At 40.6% G+C, this 17,214-nt stretch overlaps 1 protein-coding gene across 1 annotated transcript; it reads left to right on the top strand.

Moving 5' to 3' along the window:
• The first annotated feature begins 14,897 nt into the window (after positions 1 to 14,897).
• LOC132493860 (lysine-specific demethylase 4D-like) lies at positions 14,898 to 16,860 on the top strand. Its single transcript, XM_060104774.1, is given in 2 exon segments — positions 14,898 to 16,720; positions 16,722 to 16,860. Coding segments are annotated over 2 exon segments (1,962 nt in total).
• The last annotated feature ends 354 nt before the right edge of the window (positions 16,861 to 17,214 follow it).

Genomic DNA, 17,214 nt, shown 5'->3' with positions numbered 1-17,214 from the left:
AACTAAGTGGAAAATACAGAGGATTCCCACATTCTCCTTCACAGGCTCCTCCACCAGCAACCACACCAGAAAGGAACATTTTTTACAATCGATGAACATGCACTGACACCTCATTGTCACCCAGAGTCCTTAGTTTAATTTATGGTTCACTCTTGGTGTTGTACAGTCTATGGATTTGACCAATGTATAATGACATGTATCTACACTTATAATACCATACAGAGTAGTTTCATTGTCTAAAAATCCTCTGTGCTCTGCCTAATCATCCCCCCTCACCCCCTGACAACCACTGATCATTTTACTGCTTCCATAGTTTTGTCTTTTCCAGATGACTTCTTTCAGGTAGTAATATGCCTTTAAGTTTCCACCACATTTAGTGGTTTTATAGCTCATTTCCTTGTATTCGTGAATAATATTCCATTGTGTGATGTATGACCCTTTATTTATTCACTCATGTGCTGAAGGACATCTTGCTTGCTTACAATTTTTTCTGCAATTATGAATACAACTACTATAAACATTTGTGTGCAGGTTTTGGTGTGGATGTAAGTTTTCAGCTCATCTGAGTAAATACCAAAGAGTGTGATTGCTGGATTGTATGGTGAGACCATATTTAGTTTTGTAAGAAACTGCCAATTATTTTTACTGGTAGAAAACTGATCTTTTTTTTTTTTTTTTTTTTTTTGCTCATAATCTACTGCATGTTTGCAAAAAAGGTCACACATACCCATTTGCAAATTTCACTCCTTGTCCTATTCATCCTTGTTACAGTGTTATAAAGGCAAGGTAAAGATTTCACAATCAGTCAAGAGCCAGAGGACCCAGCGTTTATTCAGACTCCTACACCAAATTGTTTAGTAGTCTTTCAACAAATAAGGTTTCAATGGCTCTCCACTTGCCAGTTTAGGCAAAATGAGCTCTTAGCCACATTGCACCTCTGTTAGAGTTTGCACATAACAAGTTCAGATCAGGGCAAACATAATTTGTGCTAAATAAATATTACCTATTATCATTATTACTTAGGACCCAAAGTTGCAAGATGGACATTAGTACCTGTACTTAAACGTAACTTGTAGAGGTTGGAGTTCGGGTCTTGGGACTCCTCTAAGATTTAAAAAAGCATCAGTTATGGATGCAAATCAGTTATGGATGCCCCTCATAATGCAAATGGGGTTAATTTCCTCACTGCCTGTCAATTTCATACAAGTGTTTGACAATCAACAGAGAGGAGTGACCAAGAAGTAGCTTCAGGGACCTAGAAATTTAACCATTATTCTAGTTTACAAGCCACAGTTTCAACATATCTCAACATTAAGCATGATTTTACACCATTGCTACTGTCTTTCCAGAGCTACTTCTCCCCAGATTAGCTTCAGCGACCCTTCTCTGTCCTCATAGCACATAGCTCTCTTAAAGAGCACTTCTCACACTGTATCGGAACTCCTTGTCTGTCTGTGTGTCTGTCTTCTCTACCTACTTCAAGTTCTGTGGTACAAAGTTCTGTATCTGTCTTGCCCTGGGCTAGAGGTGACACAGCATGAAGTCTATGTTACAGAACTCACTCGAGGAGTGAAAGTTCCCCAGCGTTGCCCTTCCCTGTCTAAGGCAGAGCATCAGTTAACCTCTGCTTTCTTTTCTGGTTACCCATGGAGCCCTGCAAGGTGCTGGCATGAGAGCAGGGACCCAGTCTAACCTCGTTCAGCCCTGAATGCTCGGCATCTAGCCAATGCTCATGGTAGATGTTTTAAAATCATTTTGAAAATGAATGAATGAACTAGAGCCAAAATACTCCAAATGAAATTTCATGGAAGTGTTTTTCTTCCTTTCTTTTCTTCATTTATTTACTCCCTGTACTGAATACTTACTGTATAGCAGGCACTATGTATATGTCTGAGGGGGAAGGTCGCAATTAGACACAGGGGAAATACTGGGATTAATAGGCACAATCAGGGAATTCCCTGGTGGTCCAAGGGTTAAGGACTCCATGCTTCCACTGTAGGGCCATGTGTTCGATCCCTGGTCAGCGAACTAAGGTCCCACAGGCTGCAAAAGAAGAAAGGCACAATTAGAAAGGGCCCTTAACATCACGTAGGGCAGGAGGAGGGCAAGGGGTGAGTGAGGACATGCTTGTTAGGAAGATGGATGACTTGAGGACCTAATGTTTAGCTGGATTGTGTTTAAAAAAAAAAAAGTAAATGAAAGAGATGAAGGGATGGGAATACAAGGTGAGAATTCCAGGCCAAGGGAAATATTTTATGATGCAAAGTCTCAGGGACAAGAGAGAACACTGTCTGTGGTAGAAAATGTGAGAAGTTGAATAGCACTGCTCAGAGCATAGACGGCCCGGTGGCACAGGACAGAGGTTAGGCCCAAGAGGAAGGGATCAGATCTCAGTGGTGTTGGGGGTCATGTAGGGAGCAGGGTTTCATCCTAGGGCATATGGAGAGCGATTGACGGGATGTTAGAGTAGGATGATGTCATCAGATTTATTGTAGGAAGTCACTCCAGCAGCCGAATGGATTGGCGGGGATGAAGGGATTCAAAACTGGGTATGAGAGATGAGGTGGTGAGGACTGCAGGGCTGGAGAATGGTCTAGTTTGACTCATTTCTTCAAACAGCTTGGTAAAGAATCAACCAAACCACTGAAACCCAAGTAGAATGTCATTTTATTGCACATCAGCCATTATTCTTCCCCTTCAGGTCCTTGCTGACAGCTATTGACAGATGTTGGATTGGCATGGGTGTGAGTGCAGAGGCCTAAGAGGATCTGGTTTGAAACCTTGTCCCCAGGAGAAAGGAGTCAGTGACAAAGAAAATGGAACAGAGGTGATCAAATGGAGACAGCGAATTATCGTTCATAAAGATGCTGGGAAAGACAGGCTTCCCCTAGAATGAGCTGTCAGTAAAAACTTTAATTAGATCAAGGTACTCCCATGACGTACTGTGTTCTAAAATCTTGGGGTGAGGACATTTGTAATTTGCAAAAGTAAACTCAATATCATCATATAACATCTCTTTGGAAAGCAGGCAAACAAAAAGAAGCTTTCTTGTTTGTACTATAAACTAAAAGGAACTAAAGTACGCAAAATCAGCCTGGCTGTGGGATGTGCAAATGTTCTGTGTTATGTGCATGTTGGTCACTGACAGGGTTCTGAGGAAAAACTAGAATTTGCCAAAGGGGATGGGGGAGTAGTGGAAGAGGTAGATATGCTTATCAAAGGGGGGGGGGCGGGGATCAAGAAAGTTTTAAAAACAGTGAATTAAAATCATACAAATGCTTTAGTCATAAAAACAGAGAATTTCTTTATATATTCAGCATTTTTTCAAACACAACATAATTATCAAATTTGACATCTATTACAGCAGGCCCTGTGGTAGCCAATGGGACCCAGAGACTAAGAAGGAACCACCCTGTTCCCCAAAGTACATGATCTAGTAGAGAAGACAGAGGAACGATTAATACCCTTACATGACAAATAGCATAATAGAGCATGTATAAAGAACATGAGAAAGAGAGGGATTGATTTCTCGTTGTTTAATTGTGTTTAGAGCTGACAACATGAATAGACATTGGGGACCATGTATAATCCTAGGTAGTAACATAAATATTAAAAAATCCCATGAAAACCCTAATCCTCACAGCCTCGCATGGAGGACATGGCAGAGGTGTACAAGGGTAAGGATGACCTGGCTGAGGGACAAGTACCACATGACCAGGGTCATCAACTCCAGATCAAAGGGGACTCCAAGCCAGGTTGTTACTGTGACATCACACTGTATACACCTTTTTTTTGTTTTTTTAATTAAGCAATAAATTTAGGTTTCATTTCAGGGGCCAAACATAGTCAACGTTTTCAGGTACTGAAGTCTCCAAGGAATTGGTTCTTAAGCTCCAAAATGTGCTCTTCTGACGTTTTCCCTTCTATTTTACAGGCTGACCTCATGGATTTGCTGTGACTTAGAGGAAAGGCCAGGCTTAGGAAGCAGACGGGCCTGGCTCAAATCCGGCTCAGGACTCACTGATTATGCCATCTTGGACAAGCATCTGAATGCTCTGGTCCAGTTCCCCATGTGGCACACTGAGGAAGTAAGATTAAATAATAAGATGTGAGTGAAGGCACCCTAGTAGGCACTGGGCTTCTGTCTCTACCACCACCCCAGTCCAAGCTACCATCTCTCATCTGGATCTTTATAAATGTTTTCCTTCATTCATTCTGGGCCACTCCAGTCTGTCCATTTCTGCCCAGAAAACAAATGTGCTTGTGTCTCCGCCATTGAAAGATCAAAAGCTTCACCATGGTTTATATAATATTTCTTTCCAAACTGCAGGACATGAGCCATTAGTGGATCATAGAAACAAATTTGTGGGTTCCCAGAAACATATTTTTTAAAGGGGAACAAAATAGAACACAACAGAAATACTAGATTGCAATGTCAATTTTAAGAATAAGAATTGTTACATGAAACTTGTTCTCAATATGGGTCCAGGTTTTAGTATTTTCTGAGAGAAGAAATAAGTGCACCTGTGAAATAAAAATAGGACCATGGTGGGGGGCAGATAAGGAAGCTATATACACTTGAAAAAGCTGAGGGGACAGAAATGAGCTGTTAAATATTAAAAGTTTGATAGGAGAAATGAAAAAGACAATAGGAGTAGGTTTACAAGATAAGGATGAGAGAAAATTTCAGAAGATAAATCATAGTGATAAAGGGATAGAAATTTTGAAAAAGAAAAGACACAAAATTGGAGGTCGTGTTCATGAGGTCTGATATCCAAATACAAAAGATAATGTACAGAGGGAAAAACTAGAGGAAGTTGTCAAAGAAGGAACTAAAAAGTTTTCATTAAACTAAACAACCAGAATTTTGAGATGGAAGAAATTTTAGAGCACTGAGACAAAGAAAACCTCCTATAAACTAATAGAGAGGAACACAAAAAACTAGCACTAAGAACCATACTTACATCTCCCTTATTCCTCATATCATACTCACAAAACTATAAAAAAGTTAATAAACCCAAAAACTCCAGTTAGAATTAAAGGTATAATTAAAATCCAAATTAAAAGTAAAATTAACATATAAAAAGGAAAAACCCCATAACATAATATTTATCTGTCTGTGGATGGGCAAATAACTTTCTAACTTTCTAAGCATAAAGGCCATGAAAGGCATTACAAAGGAAAAGACCCACTCAACATTTTAATATATTAAAATGAAATATATGCCAAAACAATTTAAAATGAAAATTAAATATAAACTAAGAAATGGCAAACTTGGATGAAACTATGAACTGATTAAACAAAGGGTTTAACATGTAAAATATTCACATGAGCAATTTGTAAAATGTTCTTATACTGTGTAAAATATGCGAAATAGTCACATAATATATAAAAGCTTCATGTAAGTAGATGAGAAAAAACACTAGAACCATATTAGAGAAAAAAGGGCAAAGGATATGAACCAATACAAATGGCTAGCATTCAGTGAAGAAGAAAAAGTCAATCTTAGTTGTAATTTAAGAAGTATAAATTAAAACTTGAGCTACAGTTTTTCACCAAAATTTTTCACAATAATTTTCTTACCAAATTATTAAAGATTGTTTTTCAGAGGCAAGTTAATGGTGACGATGTACAGTGATATGTTTCTGGAAAGTTTTGGCGATACATTATAAGTATTTTTAATGTTTAAATCTTGCAATGCAGTAATTCCATTTCTAGATATCTAATCCAAGGAATTTCATTATTTAACTTAAGTTTTACCAAATATACTGATCTAGGTACTGAAGTATAGGATATTTATAAGGGATTAGGAATACTTGTGGAAAAGTGAAAAACAAAATAACTGTCCAATAATAGGGGGAATGTTGAGTCACTTATCTCCATCAAATAGAATTTATTTAGCGATCAAATATTATGGTTATAATTATTTTCAATAAACGGTAAGTAGACTTTCTATCTTTAGAAGAAATTTATTAAACACAACATTTAGATATTGGCTGTCAGCAGAAACAATGGCTAACGTCTGAGTCATTCAGTCAACATTCCTCATTTGAAATAATAGCTTTGAAATATGCATGGAACATAAAAGACAAGAAGGCTTTCCTGCTGTCCTGAAATTGTTGAGCAATGTGTACAATAAGCAAACTGGACAATGGCTGCAGTGAGAGTATTTATTAAACTTATTTCACTTCTTACCTTCCGCAGTTTGAAACACACACACACACACACACACACACACACACACACACACACACACACCAAGAAAGCTTGGAGGAATTATTTTTGAAAGACTCCTAATTTCTGGAAATCCATCAAATCTAATCATTCTGATAAAAATACTTTTCTTCAATTGTCAAGATTGTCAGGTTTCCTTAGATGAAGAATTTCTGTGTTACAGGGGATACTATGAATACGGGTAAAATGGAAGAGTAACTGAAATGAAAGGGTACTTATTCTCAACTAGTACCTGTGGCTCCAATTGAAAGAAACACGGAGGCGGTTTCACAGTAAAAGCAACCATCCAAGACCCAAAGAGAAGACATTTCTCTGGAGCTGAAGGATCACCGTAATTATAATCGGCAAATTCTGAGAAGTTTTGATTTGCGCACAGACTTACACTTACGAAAGCAGAGTGTTTCCTTTGGATGCTCAGTATCTGAAGGCTAATATGTATCTAGATTAGTTATTTTGTATAGATGGTAGCCCTGCCTCATTCCTCCTAGGATCCTTAGAAATGTAAAAAGGAAATAATTAATTTATAAAACAAATACAGGGGACTTACCTGGCAGTCCAGTGGTTAGGACTCTGTGCTTCCACTGCAGGGGGATGGGTTTGATCCCTGGTCAGGGAACTAAGATCCCACATGCCACGTGGCAAAGCCAACAAAAACAAAAACAAAAAGTACACAACTCTAGCCTAGTTTTAGTTGTCTATAAATCATTCAATAGGAAATGAGGGCCTGTGTGATATTCATAATCAGCATTTTATTGTTTATTAGGGGAAAGACCCTTAGCATGGTATTTAAATTTTTGACGTTAATTTCCCTTCAAAATTGTTTCACTCTTCTCTTTTCATATCTTTGAGGAAGTTTTTCTTAGAGAATGAAAAATTTCATTATATATTTAAATAGTTTTAAATAAAATCATTGTAGAAGAATTTTTAAGATGAAAAATTAGGGTGAGATGGGCAGATTATCACGTGATACAGGTGACTGTTACTTGTAGATCCTCAGGGTCTAGCTTGAGTGGTGACAGCTATAAGTAGGAGAGGAAGGCAAGCTGGATCCTTGGGTCCTTATATAAAGAAGGAGAGCACAGGAAGCCTCCCTGGGTATACAGATGTCCCTGGGCCTCACAGTAGACTGTCCTGGGATCCCCTGACATCACCGAATATATGCCTAAGGAGAGGGAGATGTAATAGCCAATGGTAACTAGGATACTGTATTCCCATCGTTAGAAAAAAAGATTTCTAAAGGAGGAAGTTAATTTCAGGAGAAAGATGATCAATTTGTACTAAACAAGTTGATTTTCAGGGGCTCAGTAGCCAGTCAAGAAGGAAAAGCAAATCAGAAGCGCAGGAGTAGTTCAGTGCTATTAGAGAAAGCTATGGCAATAAATAATATCTTTAAAGAGAGAGAGTGTGATACTAAAGAATGCCATGAACATAAAAAGGAAATTTAAGGGGAGAAATAAAAAGAGTTAAAGGAGAGATGAGAATTGAGCTTTGAAATAAGACTGCATTTGTATAGTAGAAAACGAAGTGGAACCAAGGAGAAAAAAAAGAACCAGAGAAGACTATCAGTACCCTGGAGGTCAGAGACATTTTAGGAGGAAGGAGGTGTTCCATGAATCAATGATGTAGAGAGATAAAGTGTAACCCATGGAGCAGCACTTGGGAGACTATGTGATGATTTACAGAGATGAATTTCAGTGGAGAAGTGGGGTCAGAATCAGAAGACGAGAGAGATAAGGAAATGTTTTTGTAAACGTAGATTATTTTTGTTTATGTTTTGACATGTTGGGTATTGAAATGAAGGTAAGAGAATGGATGCAGCTTAAATCAGGAAACACACTGATGACTGATGATTTAATTCTTTTTTTGTTGTTGTCGTTGACAGTTTTGCTTTTTATTTATTTATTTATTTTTGGCCGCGTTGGGTCTTCGTTTCTGTGCGAGGGCTTTCTCTAGTTGCGGAGAGCGGGGGCCACTCCTCATCGCGGTATGCAGGCCTCTCACTATCGCGGCCTCTCCCGCTGCGGAGCACAGGCTCCAGACGCGCAGGCTCAGCAATTTTGGCTCACGGGCCCAGTCGCTCCGCGGCATGCGGGGTCCTCCCAGACCAGGGCACGAACCCGTGTCCCCCGCATCGGCAGGCAGACCCTCAACAACTGCGCCACCAGGGAAGCCCCGATTTAATTCTTTACAGAGGTGATAGTGATCATTTAGTTGACCATAGTTTTGGAATGCATGGGAGGTGTCAATTTAAGAAGTTTGAATGTCAAGATTATCTCTGGAGAGGGGCAGTATCTTCTCTTTCCCTGAGATAGGAGAGTAGGAAGATGGGGTGTAACCAAGAGGAGAGAGACTGCAGTGTGCGCCAAATGATTTTAGTTACTTATTTTTTTCATAAACATTTTTGGAGTGTGCACTATATGAAGTACCAAGATCCCTTGGAAAATATGACTAAAAAGACCTACAAAATGCTCTCAAAGTAGTTTTATATGGAAGATAAGCCAAGTACAAAAATAACTCTAGGGATTGAGAACACAAGCTATTAACTTAAATATACATTTTTCTACACCTCAGTTTCTTCCTCCATAAAATAGGAATAATCATAGAAACAGCTATGTTTCAAGCATCCCATTCTCTTTCTAGCTTACATTTCCTAGTGTTCTAATACAAGTATTTGACCTAATGGAGACATTCAGCCCATGAATCAAACACTGTTTCATTCTCCATCATTGCCCTCATGTTCTCATTTCCTTTTTTACCCAGGATAAATTTACTATCCCATCACTTTAATCACTATCTTTTCCCTCCCTCCAATCCATAAAGACCTTTGTTCCTCTCTTCTTGAAATACACATGGCTGGAAAACCCTAACCCTGTTGAAACCTTACTATTTGCTTTCTTCACATCTTTTGAGTCCTCTTCTGCATGGAGGAAAATTCCACAAAGTCATACAATATGAGTTCAGGAAACACATCAAGACCAAGGCACACATAGGTTCTGCATTTCTTCAGCATCTACATGGAGAAGCATCCCATGTTGAGGAGGGTTTTGTTCTAGTGGAGGCCCCTTCCCCACTGCTCTTCCTTCATATAGGGCTTTGATGACAGCAACTTTATTAGGAAAGGGACCTTCAGAATGCTTGGGGAATTAAGCTGCCTAGATATCATGCCAGCCATTTATAGGAGCTGTCTGGGAAAGCCAGCAGCCCTGTACGTTAGGAGACACCTGGGGACCTTGGGCCCTTTTGGATGCTATAGCCCTCCAGTCATGGAAGGAGTCTAGGCTAGCCTACTGTTCAGGCATCTCAGCATGAACATCTCAGATCATTTTTTCACAATGCTTCTCCTTCATAACAATATATCCCCACGACCCTTGAGTGCTCATCAGGTGTTTCTGGAATAGGAAGAGAGATATTATTTGACTTCCACCTAATCGTTAGGGGTTACACTAATTGCATTTGTCACACTCCCTCAGCGATGAGCTACATTGTCAACCCCTTACCCTCCCCACCATTTATTACCAATTCATTGTATAGAGACCTCGAGATTGTTTCTTTTATCCTTTGACATTCAAGTTGGAAAAGGAGAAGAGTGCATTGATCCTCCATTACCTACCTGCTGCATATTCCATGGTGATTGAGGCTCCAGGGCAGAGGTACAAAGAACTACTACTGCTCACTCACAGGGTCCCTGCCATCAGTATTCAGATCTGCAGCAAACACTTTGATGCACTCTTACAAAAGCTACCAGCAGGGGTCATATAGAGCAAGGCTTTCCTTGGTTATATTTTTTGACCATGATCTCAGACCCAAAGAATAAAGGGTTAATGTTTAAGCCAAATTGTGGTGACCTCTTTGGGGAGAGGGGTGGTAGAGGATTGGGCCCCAGCCCCAGCTTCTTCTTGTCTTGAATGGACCTCAGATAAGATATAGGGACCTCTGGCACCTCTTGCAGACCATAGGAGATGTGGGGAGTTTCTATTACTTGGAACAATGGCAGGCCAGCTAATCTTTCTTAGTCTTATTGAGGAGACTACAGGGTGAGGAAGTTTAAATGCCTTTGTTCTCTATAGGCAGTTGAGCTCTTCCTCACCAATTTCTTTACATGGTTTTCTTCTCCTCTCCCTGGTTCTTGTGCTGACCCGATACTAGTGGTGTTTAGTGCCCTGACCACTGTGCTACCTCTACCCATTCTGGCAGCTTTCCCAGGGAAAACCCTCTGTACTTAAAAGGACCCTGAAATTTGTATAACCTATCGATCTCATATATTTTCTTGTAAGAAGTCTTAAAGGGAAAGTTTCAGGCGAAATACCTGTTTTGGGGGCTGATAACATTAAAAATGAGGCCTTTTAGTAGACAGTGTCAAGAGCTGGTTGCATTCAATTGTGATGGAATCAGGAATGATGGAGTTAGGGTGGGGCTGATTTGAGTAGAATCTGGGAGAGATACATGGGTACTGGCCATCAGTTCAAGTTTCATTTGGAAATGTTTTCTTGAGAGAGTACCTGTTTTCTTGGAAGGAAAATTGTCTCTACTTTTATCCAAAGCACGAAGATCAGAGGAGACTTCACTGCGAAGGTGATGCTTGGGCTGAGGCTTGAGAGTTGCCTGGGTGCAAAGACCATCAGACAAGAGTATATCGGCCTTTTTTGAGACACAGCTAGGTATGTGTTTGGAAGGAGAGCAAGGAGCCGGGTAGAAAGCGTTGAGGTCAAGAGGTGATGGTGGGCCAGATCACTTAGGGACTTTTAGGACATTCGAAGGATTAGAAGTGGGGTGGAATAGGTGTGCCTGAAGTTTGAAAACAGTGGAAAGTAAAAGAGAATTTTTGAATGGTGGAAATGAGGGGAGCTTAAGAGGATTAGGAAACAGTATTAAGGGAGCACTTGAAATTGGGCTGAGATAGTTTTTTTTTCATTTTTTATTTGTACACATATATTTTCTGTGCTAGAATTATAACTATCACATATGCTCCTTAGAGTTCAAGTTGAACATGGAGTATACATAGTGAAATTTATTTTTGACATTTTTTTCAGTGTTTTTCTTCACACACACACTTTATTTTTACAAGTGATAAATAAACTGACACGAAGCATTTTAAATGGATGACCATGAGAAAAGCAAAAATGATTGCAGTTACCAAACACGAAACACACTCTTATTATGTCATAATAGTGACATTCAGTCCAGTAATCTTCCACTGTAACAGCTCCTTTACTTTGCAGTGAAAATTAACTTGTATATTTTTTGCCTCTGAGTTCTTGTGGGATTTTTTTTTTATTCAAACACAAAGTCACAAAAATTATAATCATCCTCTTCAGTTCACTCATTCCCATGTAATTAATTTCTTTTTCTTCTTGATGTTTTGTAAGGCACTTTTATGAATTCATCAGTTTGCCATTAGAGTTCTGAAAATGCTTATTCCTTCAGTTCCACAGTATAGTCAGTTACCAGAAACCTGTAATTGTCAGAGTGTTGTCCATGAATTTCTTCAAGATGAAACACTTTTATAGGAACATTTTTGCAAAAGCATCAGAGTACATGCAGTACTCTCTGTAAATGACAAAAGACTTAAAAATGACCACTGTTAAAGATTTGATGAAAGTTCATAATAATGCAATTGACAAGGAAATTTAGTTATTTCTGAGATATACATTTTAAAGTAATAACTAGAATTATGACTTATAACATTATACGAGAACATATAAGATTTTTAGAAATTTCGTGTAATGTCTGAAACATTTATTTTAACGTATTTCCATACAAATAACCTAAAGAAAGTTTAGTATTAGCTGTTTGTTTATAGGGCAGGTTCTTATTAGTCATCAATTTTATACACATCAGTGTATACATGTCAATCCCAATCGCCCAATTCAGCACACCACCATCTCCGCCTCACCGCAGTTTTCCCCACTTGGTGTCCATATGTTTGTTCTCTACATCTGTGTCTGAACTTCTGCCCTGCAAACCGGTTCATCGGTACCATTTTTCTAGTTCCACATACATGCGTTAATATACGATATTTGCTTTTCTCTTTCAACCTACTTCTCTCTGTATGACAGTCTCCAGATCCACCCACGTCTCAACAAATGATTCAATTTCGTTCTTTTTTGTGGCTGAGTAATATTCCATTGTTTATGCGTACCACAACTTCTTTATCCATTCGTCTGTCAATGGGCATTTAGGTTGCTTCCATGACCTGGTTATTATAAATAGTGTTGCAATGAACATTGGGGTGCTTGGGTGTTTTAGAATTATGGTTTTTTTCTGGGTGTAAGCTCAGTCACGGGATTGCTGGATCATATAGTATTTCTAGTTTTACTTTTTTAAGGAACCTCCATACTCTTCTCCATAGTGGCTCTATCAACTAACATTCCCACCAACAGTGCAAGAGGGTTCCCTTTTCAACACACCCTCTCTAGCTTCTGTTGTAGTTTTTCTGATGATGTCTATTCTAAGTGGTGTGAGGTGATACCTCATTTTAGTTTTGATTTGCATTTGTCTAATAATTAGTGGTGTTGAGAAGCTTTTCATGTTGATGCATCTCTTTTTCCTAACTTTAATGAGAATGTTACTTTTGTTTCACTGTGAAGAATGATCCTTGGTATTTTTTACCTTGAAATTCTTTATCTTACAAAACAAGTTTCTCTTGATGCTTTGCAAATAAGAATTGTAAAATCATGAATGGATTTTGCATTTCATCAAATGCTTTTTTGGTAACTATAAGATGATGATATTTTTCATTTACTTTCTTAATATTCTGAATTATATCATTAAATTTTCCAATGTTGAATCATCCTTCCTATTTGGTCATGAAGTATTATTCTTTAATTATATTGCTGTATTTCATTGGATAACATTCCATTTTATGTTTTCATCTATGCTTATAAACAAAGATGGCCTGTAGCTTTATTTTTTATTCCTTTTTCGTTTTGCTATCAGAGATCGGAATGGCCTCATCTGAGTAGCTTTCCAACTTTTTCTATACTCTGAAACAATGTGCACAATAAGAGTTAACTGCTTCTTGAAACTTTTCTAGATTAACATATAAAATGATATGTCTCCTGGACTTTCAGGAGTAATACTTTGAACCAGCGTCTTTTCCTGGGGTATTATTCAAGCTTTCTGGTGTTTCATGGGTCTATTTTGGATATGTTTCCTCTCCAGGAAATTATTCTTTTCTCTTATCTTTTGAAAATTTTGCTATCAAGTTTCTCCTAAGATTCTGAGATTTTAAAAATTCTTTTGTGCACTATTTCATTACTAGGGGTTTATTTTCCCTTTTTTTCTTAGGTTCAGTTATGCCCATGTTTTATTGCTATCATTAATTTCTTCCAAGAATAATTTTGGTCATCAGTGTTTGGTCTTGTATGTGTTTTCTTTGATGAACTTTCTCCTTATTCTTTGTTATTTGTTTACTCCTACCCCTTCTTTCTCTTCTTCTCTTTTGTAGCTTCTTCAATTGAATGTTTAGTTCATGTATTTTCAATCACACTTTTCCTTTTGGCACGATGAAAGATATGTCTCCTTTAATTCGTTTCACCCTAAACTATACTTTTAAAAATGTATTTAAATAATTTAAATAAATTTTAAAAAATTTCACCAAAATTTGTAAAAATCATAACTTGATGTTTTATGACAATGAGCCATTCTGATAGCTGTGTAACCAGCACCTGCCTTCAGGATAGAATATTCACATTATTCTAGAGACTTCCTCACACCCCCACTCACAACCTCTCTCACAACGGTAACCACTACTCTGACTTCTAACATAGATTATGTTGCCTCCGTTTTCTCTTTATATAAATGGAAGCATAGAATAGGCATTCTTTTGAGTCTGGATAATTTTGCTCAGTATTCTGTTTATAGAATTATTCTTATATTTTCATGTAGTTCTTGTTCATCTTCATTGTTGTATTGTATTTCATTGTATGAATATACTAAAACGTACTTAGCCATTCTAATGTTGACTGGCATTTGAGTTGTTTCCAGTGTTTGGCTACTGAAATAATGTTGTTCTGAACATTCTTGGACTTGACTTTCATTGCACATACACATATCCTAGGCATGAATCATAGCTCATGGGTAAGTTCAATTTTAGTGGATACTGTCCAAATAGTTTTTCAAAGTGAATGTAGTGATTTCCATGCTCCTTACTAGAGTACAGGAATTTCCACTGTTCACAACACCATTTCTTGTATTGTCAATCTTATGAAATTTTAGCCTTTATTTGAATATGCAATTATATTCCATGGTGGTGTTTTATTTGTAGTTCCCTAGTAACTATTTGCAAACATTAGTTTTCAACCTGTCTCTATTGTATTTTTTTTTTTTAGGTTTTGTTTTCAATACTGCCCTGAAGACACTACATTTGGGATACCCACCCAGGGCTGGGTGATTCACTAGACCTCAAGAGGACAGAGTCAAGTGTCAACCGAGGACATCCAAGACTTGCAGGCTCAGCCAGCATCAGTCCTGAGCAAGGCTTCTGCCCAGCGTGGAGTCCCCTGCAGAATCAGCAAGCCTAAGAAATATTATCAACTCATTGCATTAAAGTCTACTGGGGTTTCCTGCTGATATACTCCAACCCATTTTTGAAAAAGTAGTGTTTTCCAGCATCCTCACCTATCCAGAACATAAATAAAAACTTGGGAGTTTCTTGCTTATTAATGAAAGCCATGAAGTCTAAGTCCAACTGGGACCAGAACCCAAGTTGTAGCATAATGGTATTTCATCCAACCAAAGAAGAGTTTAATGATTTCGAGAAATACATTGCTTATATGGAATCCCAAGGTGCACACCGAGCAGGCCTGGCTAAGATAATTCCACCCAAGGACTGGAAAGCCAGAGAGACCTATGATGATATCGATGACATCTTAATAGCCTCTCCCCTCCAGCAGGTGGCTTCTGGGAAGGCAGGTGTGTTTACTCAGCACCACAAACAGAAGAAAGCCATGACCGTGAGCGAGTATTGCCGCTTAACAAACGGAGAAAGACACCGGACTCCATTCTACTCTGATTTTGAGGATCTGGAGCGAAAATATTGGAAAAAACGCCCCTATGATTCACCAGTATATGGTGCGGACGTCAGTGGCTCCTTATTCAATAAAAACACGAAGCAGTGGAACCTTGGACACCTGGGAACCAATCAGGACCTGCTGGAACAGGAGTGCGGAATGGTCATCGAAGGCATCAACACCCCCTACCTGTACTTCGGCATGTGGAAGACCGCCTTCGCCTGGCACATGGAGGACATGGACCTTTACAGCATCAACTACCTGCACTTCGGGGAGCCCAAGACTTGGTATGCAGTGCCCCCGGAGCACGGCCAGTGCCTGGAACCCCTGCCCAGGGAGCTTTTCCCGGGCAGCTCTCGGGGCTGTGAGGCCTTCCTGCGGCACAAGGTGGCGCTCATCTCGCCCACGGTCCTCAAGGACAACGGCATCCCCTTCAGTCGGGTCACTCAGGAGGCTAGAGAGTTCATAGTGACGTTTCCCTATGGCTACCACTCTGGCTTCAACCATGGCTTCAACTGTGCAGAAGCCATCAATTTCGCCACCCCACGCTGGATCGATTATGGCAAAGTGGCCTCGCAGTGCAGCTGCGGGGAGGCCCGGGTCGCCTTCTCCATGGACCCCTTCGTGTGCATCCTGCAACCAGAGCGCTACGAGCTGTGGAAACGCGGGCAGGACCAGACCATGCTGAAGCACATCCAGTTCCTGGAGCCCAGCAGCCAGGGCATGAACGCCTGGAGGGACGTCTGCACGTCCTGCGGAGCCGCTCTGGGCTCGAGGTATCACCAGCCCTGACGCGCTCTGCGCCCCCTTGGGCCTGTAGCCACGTACGGTGGGACACGCCACCAAGTCCCTGTGCGTGCTGTGTCTCCTCGCCCCTCGCATGCCCGGGGTTCTTGCTCTGCCGCCCAGTTCGGGGCTGCGGCTGCCTACAGCTCTGCGGCACCCGGCCTGACTCCGCTGCTGACCGCAGGTCCATCTGTCGCGGATCTCCACCTAACTGGCCGATACGGTCCTCTTCATCGTGCTCGGGAGGAGGGGACTCGGGACCAGACTGTCCGGGCCCGGGCTAAGAGGCGTCTCTCCTTAGACACAACGGCCACATCTCTGGACTTCGAAGCTCAGCTCCCGTTTGCTGGCGATCCCTTGATGGACAACCCTGCGTTGCTGAGCCCATGGCTCCAGCATCCTTCTAAGGCTTCCGGGTGCTGTTGTGCCCCTGATCTTCAACTCTTGGGTCCTCCATTGGATCCCGAAAATCCGATGCACCCTGGCCCATGCCTGCCATCTCTGGAGGGTATTACATCCAGTTACCTTGACAGCCTCCCTTTGATACCTCCCAACGTCATTGGGAGTCTGAGAGTGTTCCCTGATGTTGGGAACTGCAGGGCCCCCGTGAACTTCTGTGAGGTTGTAAGGTTGGACCACTCCTATGCCTCTAAGAGTCTTGTCCCAGCTGCAGAGACCAGTCTCCCGCACCCTTGACTGTGATCCCCTGGGGCTAAAGCTAGAGGCACCTGCATCTCTCGAGTCCTGGGAGGAATTCCTCACCAGTGGATGGTCTTCAATCTGTGAGCCCATGACTACTGAAGAATTTGCTAAATGTGACTTTATCTGACCCTCCACCTCAGAAACCACAGAAGCTCCCAGCCAAGCAACAAGCTGGGCTGGGCCTGTCCTCAGTGGAGATGCTTTATCTCCTAGAAATGACCCATTTCCCAAGCTGCCAGATGCTTTCTCCTACCATGACAACCAGGGCTCCCAGCAGCCTCTGAAGTGGACTTTCCCACGAGGACAGCTGCCATAGAATGTTGTACCTCTCAGGTATTCTCATCTCGCAACTGAACATTGACGGGCCTTTGGCTTCTGCCTTGGCTTAGATGGTATGGACACTGCTCGCTTCTGATGGCACCCTCAGGGGACCTCCTTGCAGTGGTGTGCCTCTAGTCCCCATAATAATTTGGGGCAACAC

The sequence above is a fragment of the Mesoplodon densirostris genome, chromosome 7 (assembly GCF_025265405.1).
Source record: "Mesoplodon densirostris isolate mMesDen1 chromosome 7, mMesDen1 primary haplotype, whole genome shotgun sequence".
In the NCBI taxonomy this organism is placed as follows: domain Eukaryota; kingdom Metazoa; phylum Chordata; class Mammalia; order Artiodactyla; family Ziphiidae; genus Mesoplodon; species Mesoplodon densirostris.
The sequence above is the reverse complement of the archived record's forward strand: the minus strand, read 5'-3'. Positions and strand labels throughout refer to the sequence as shown.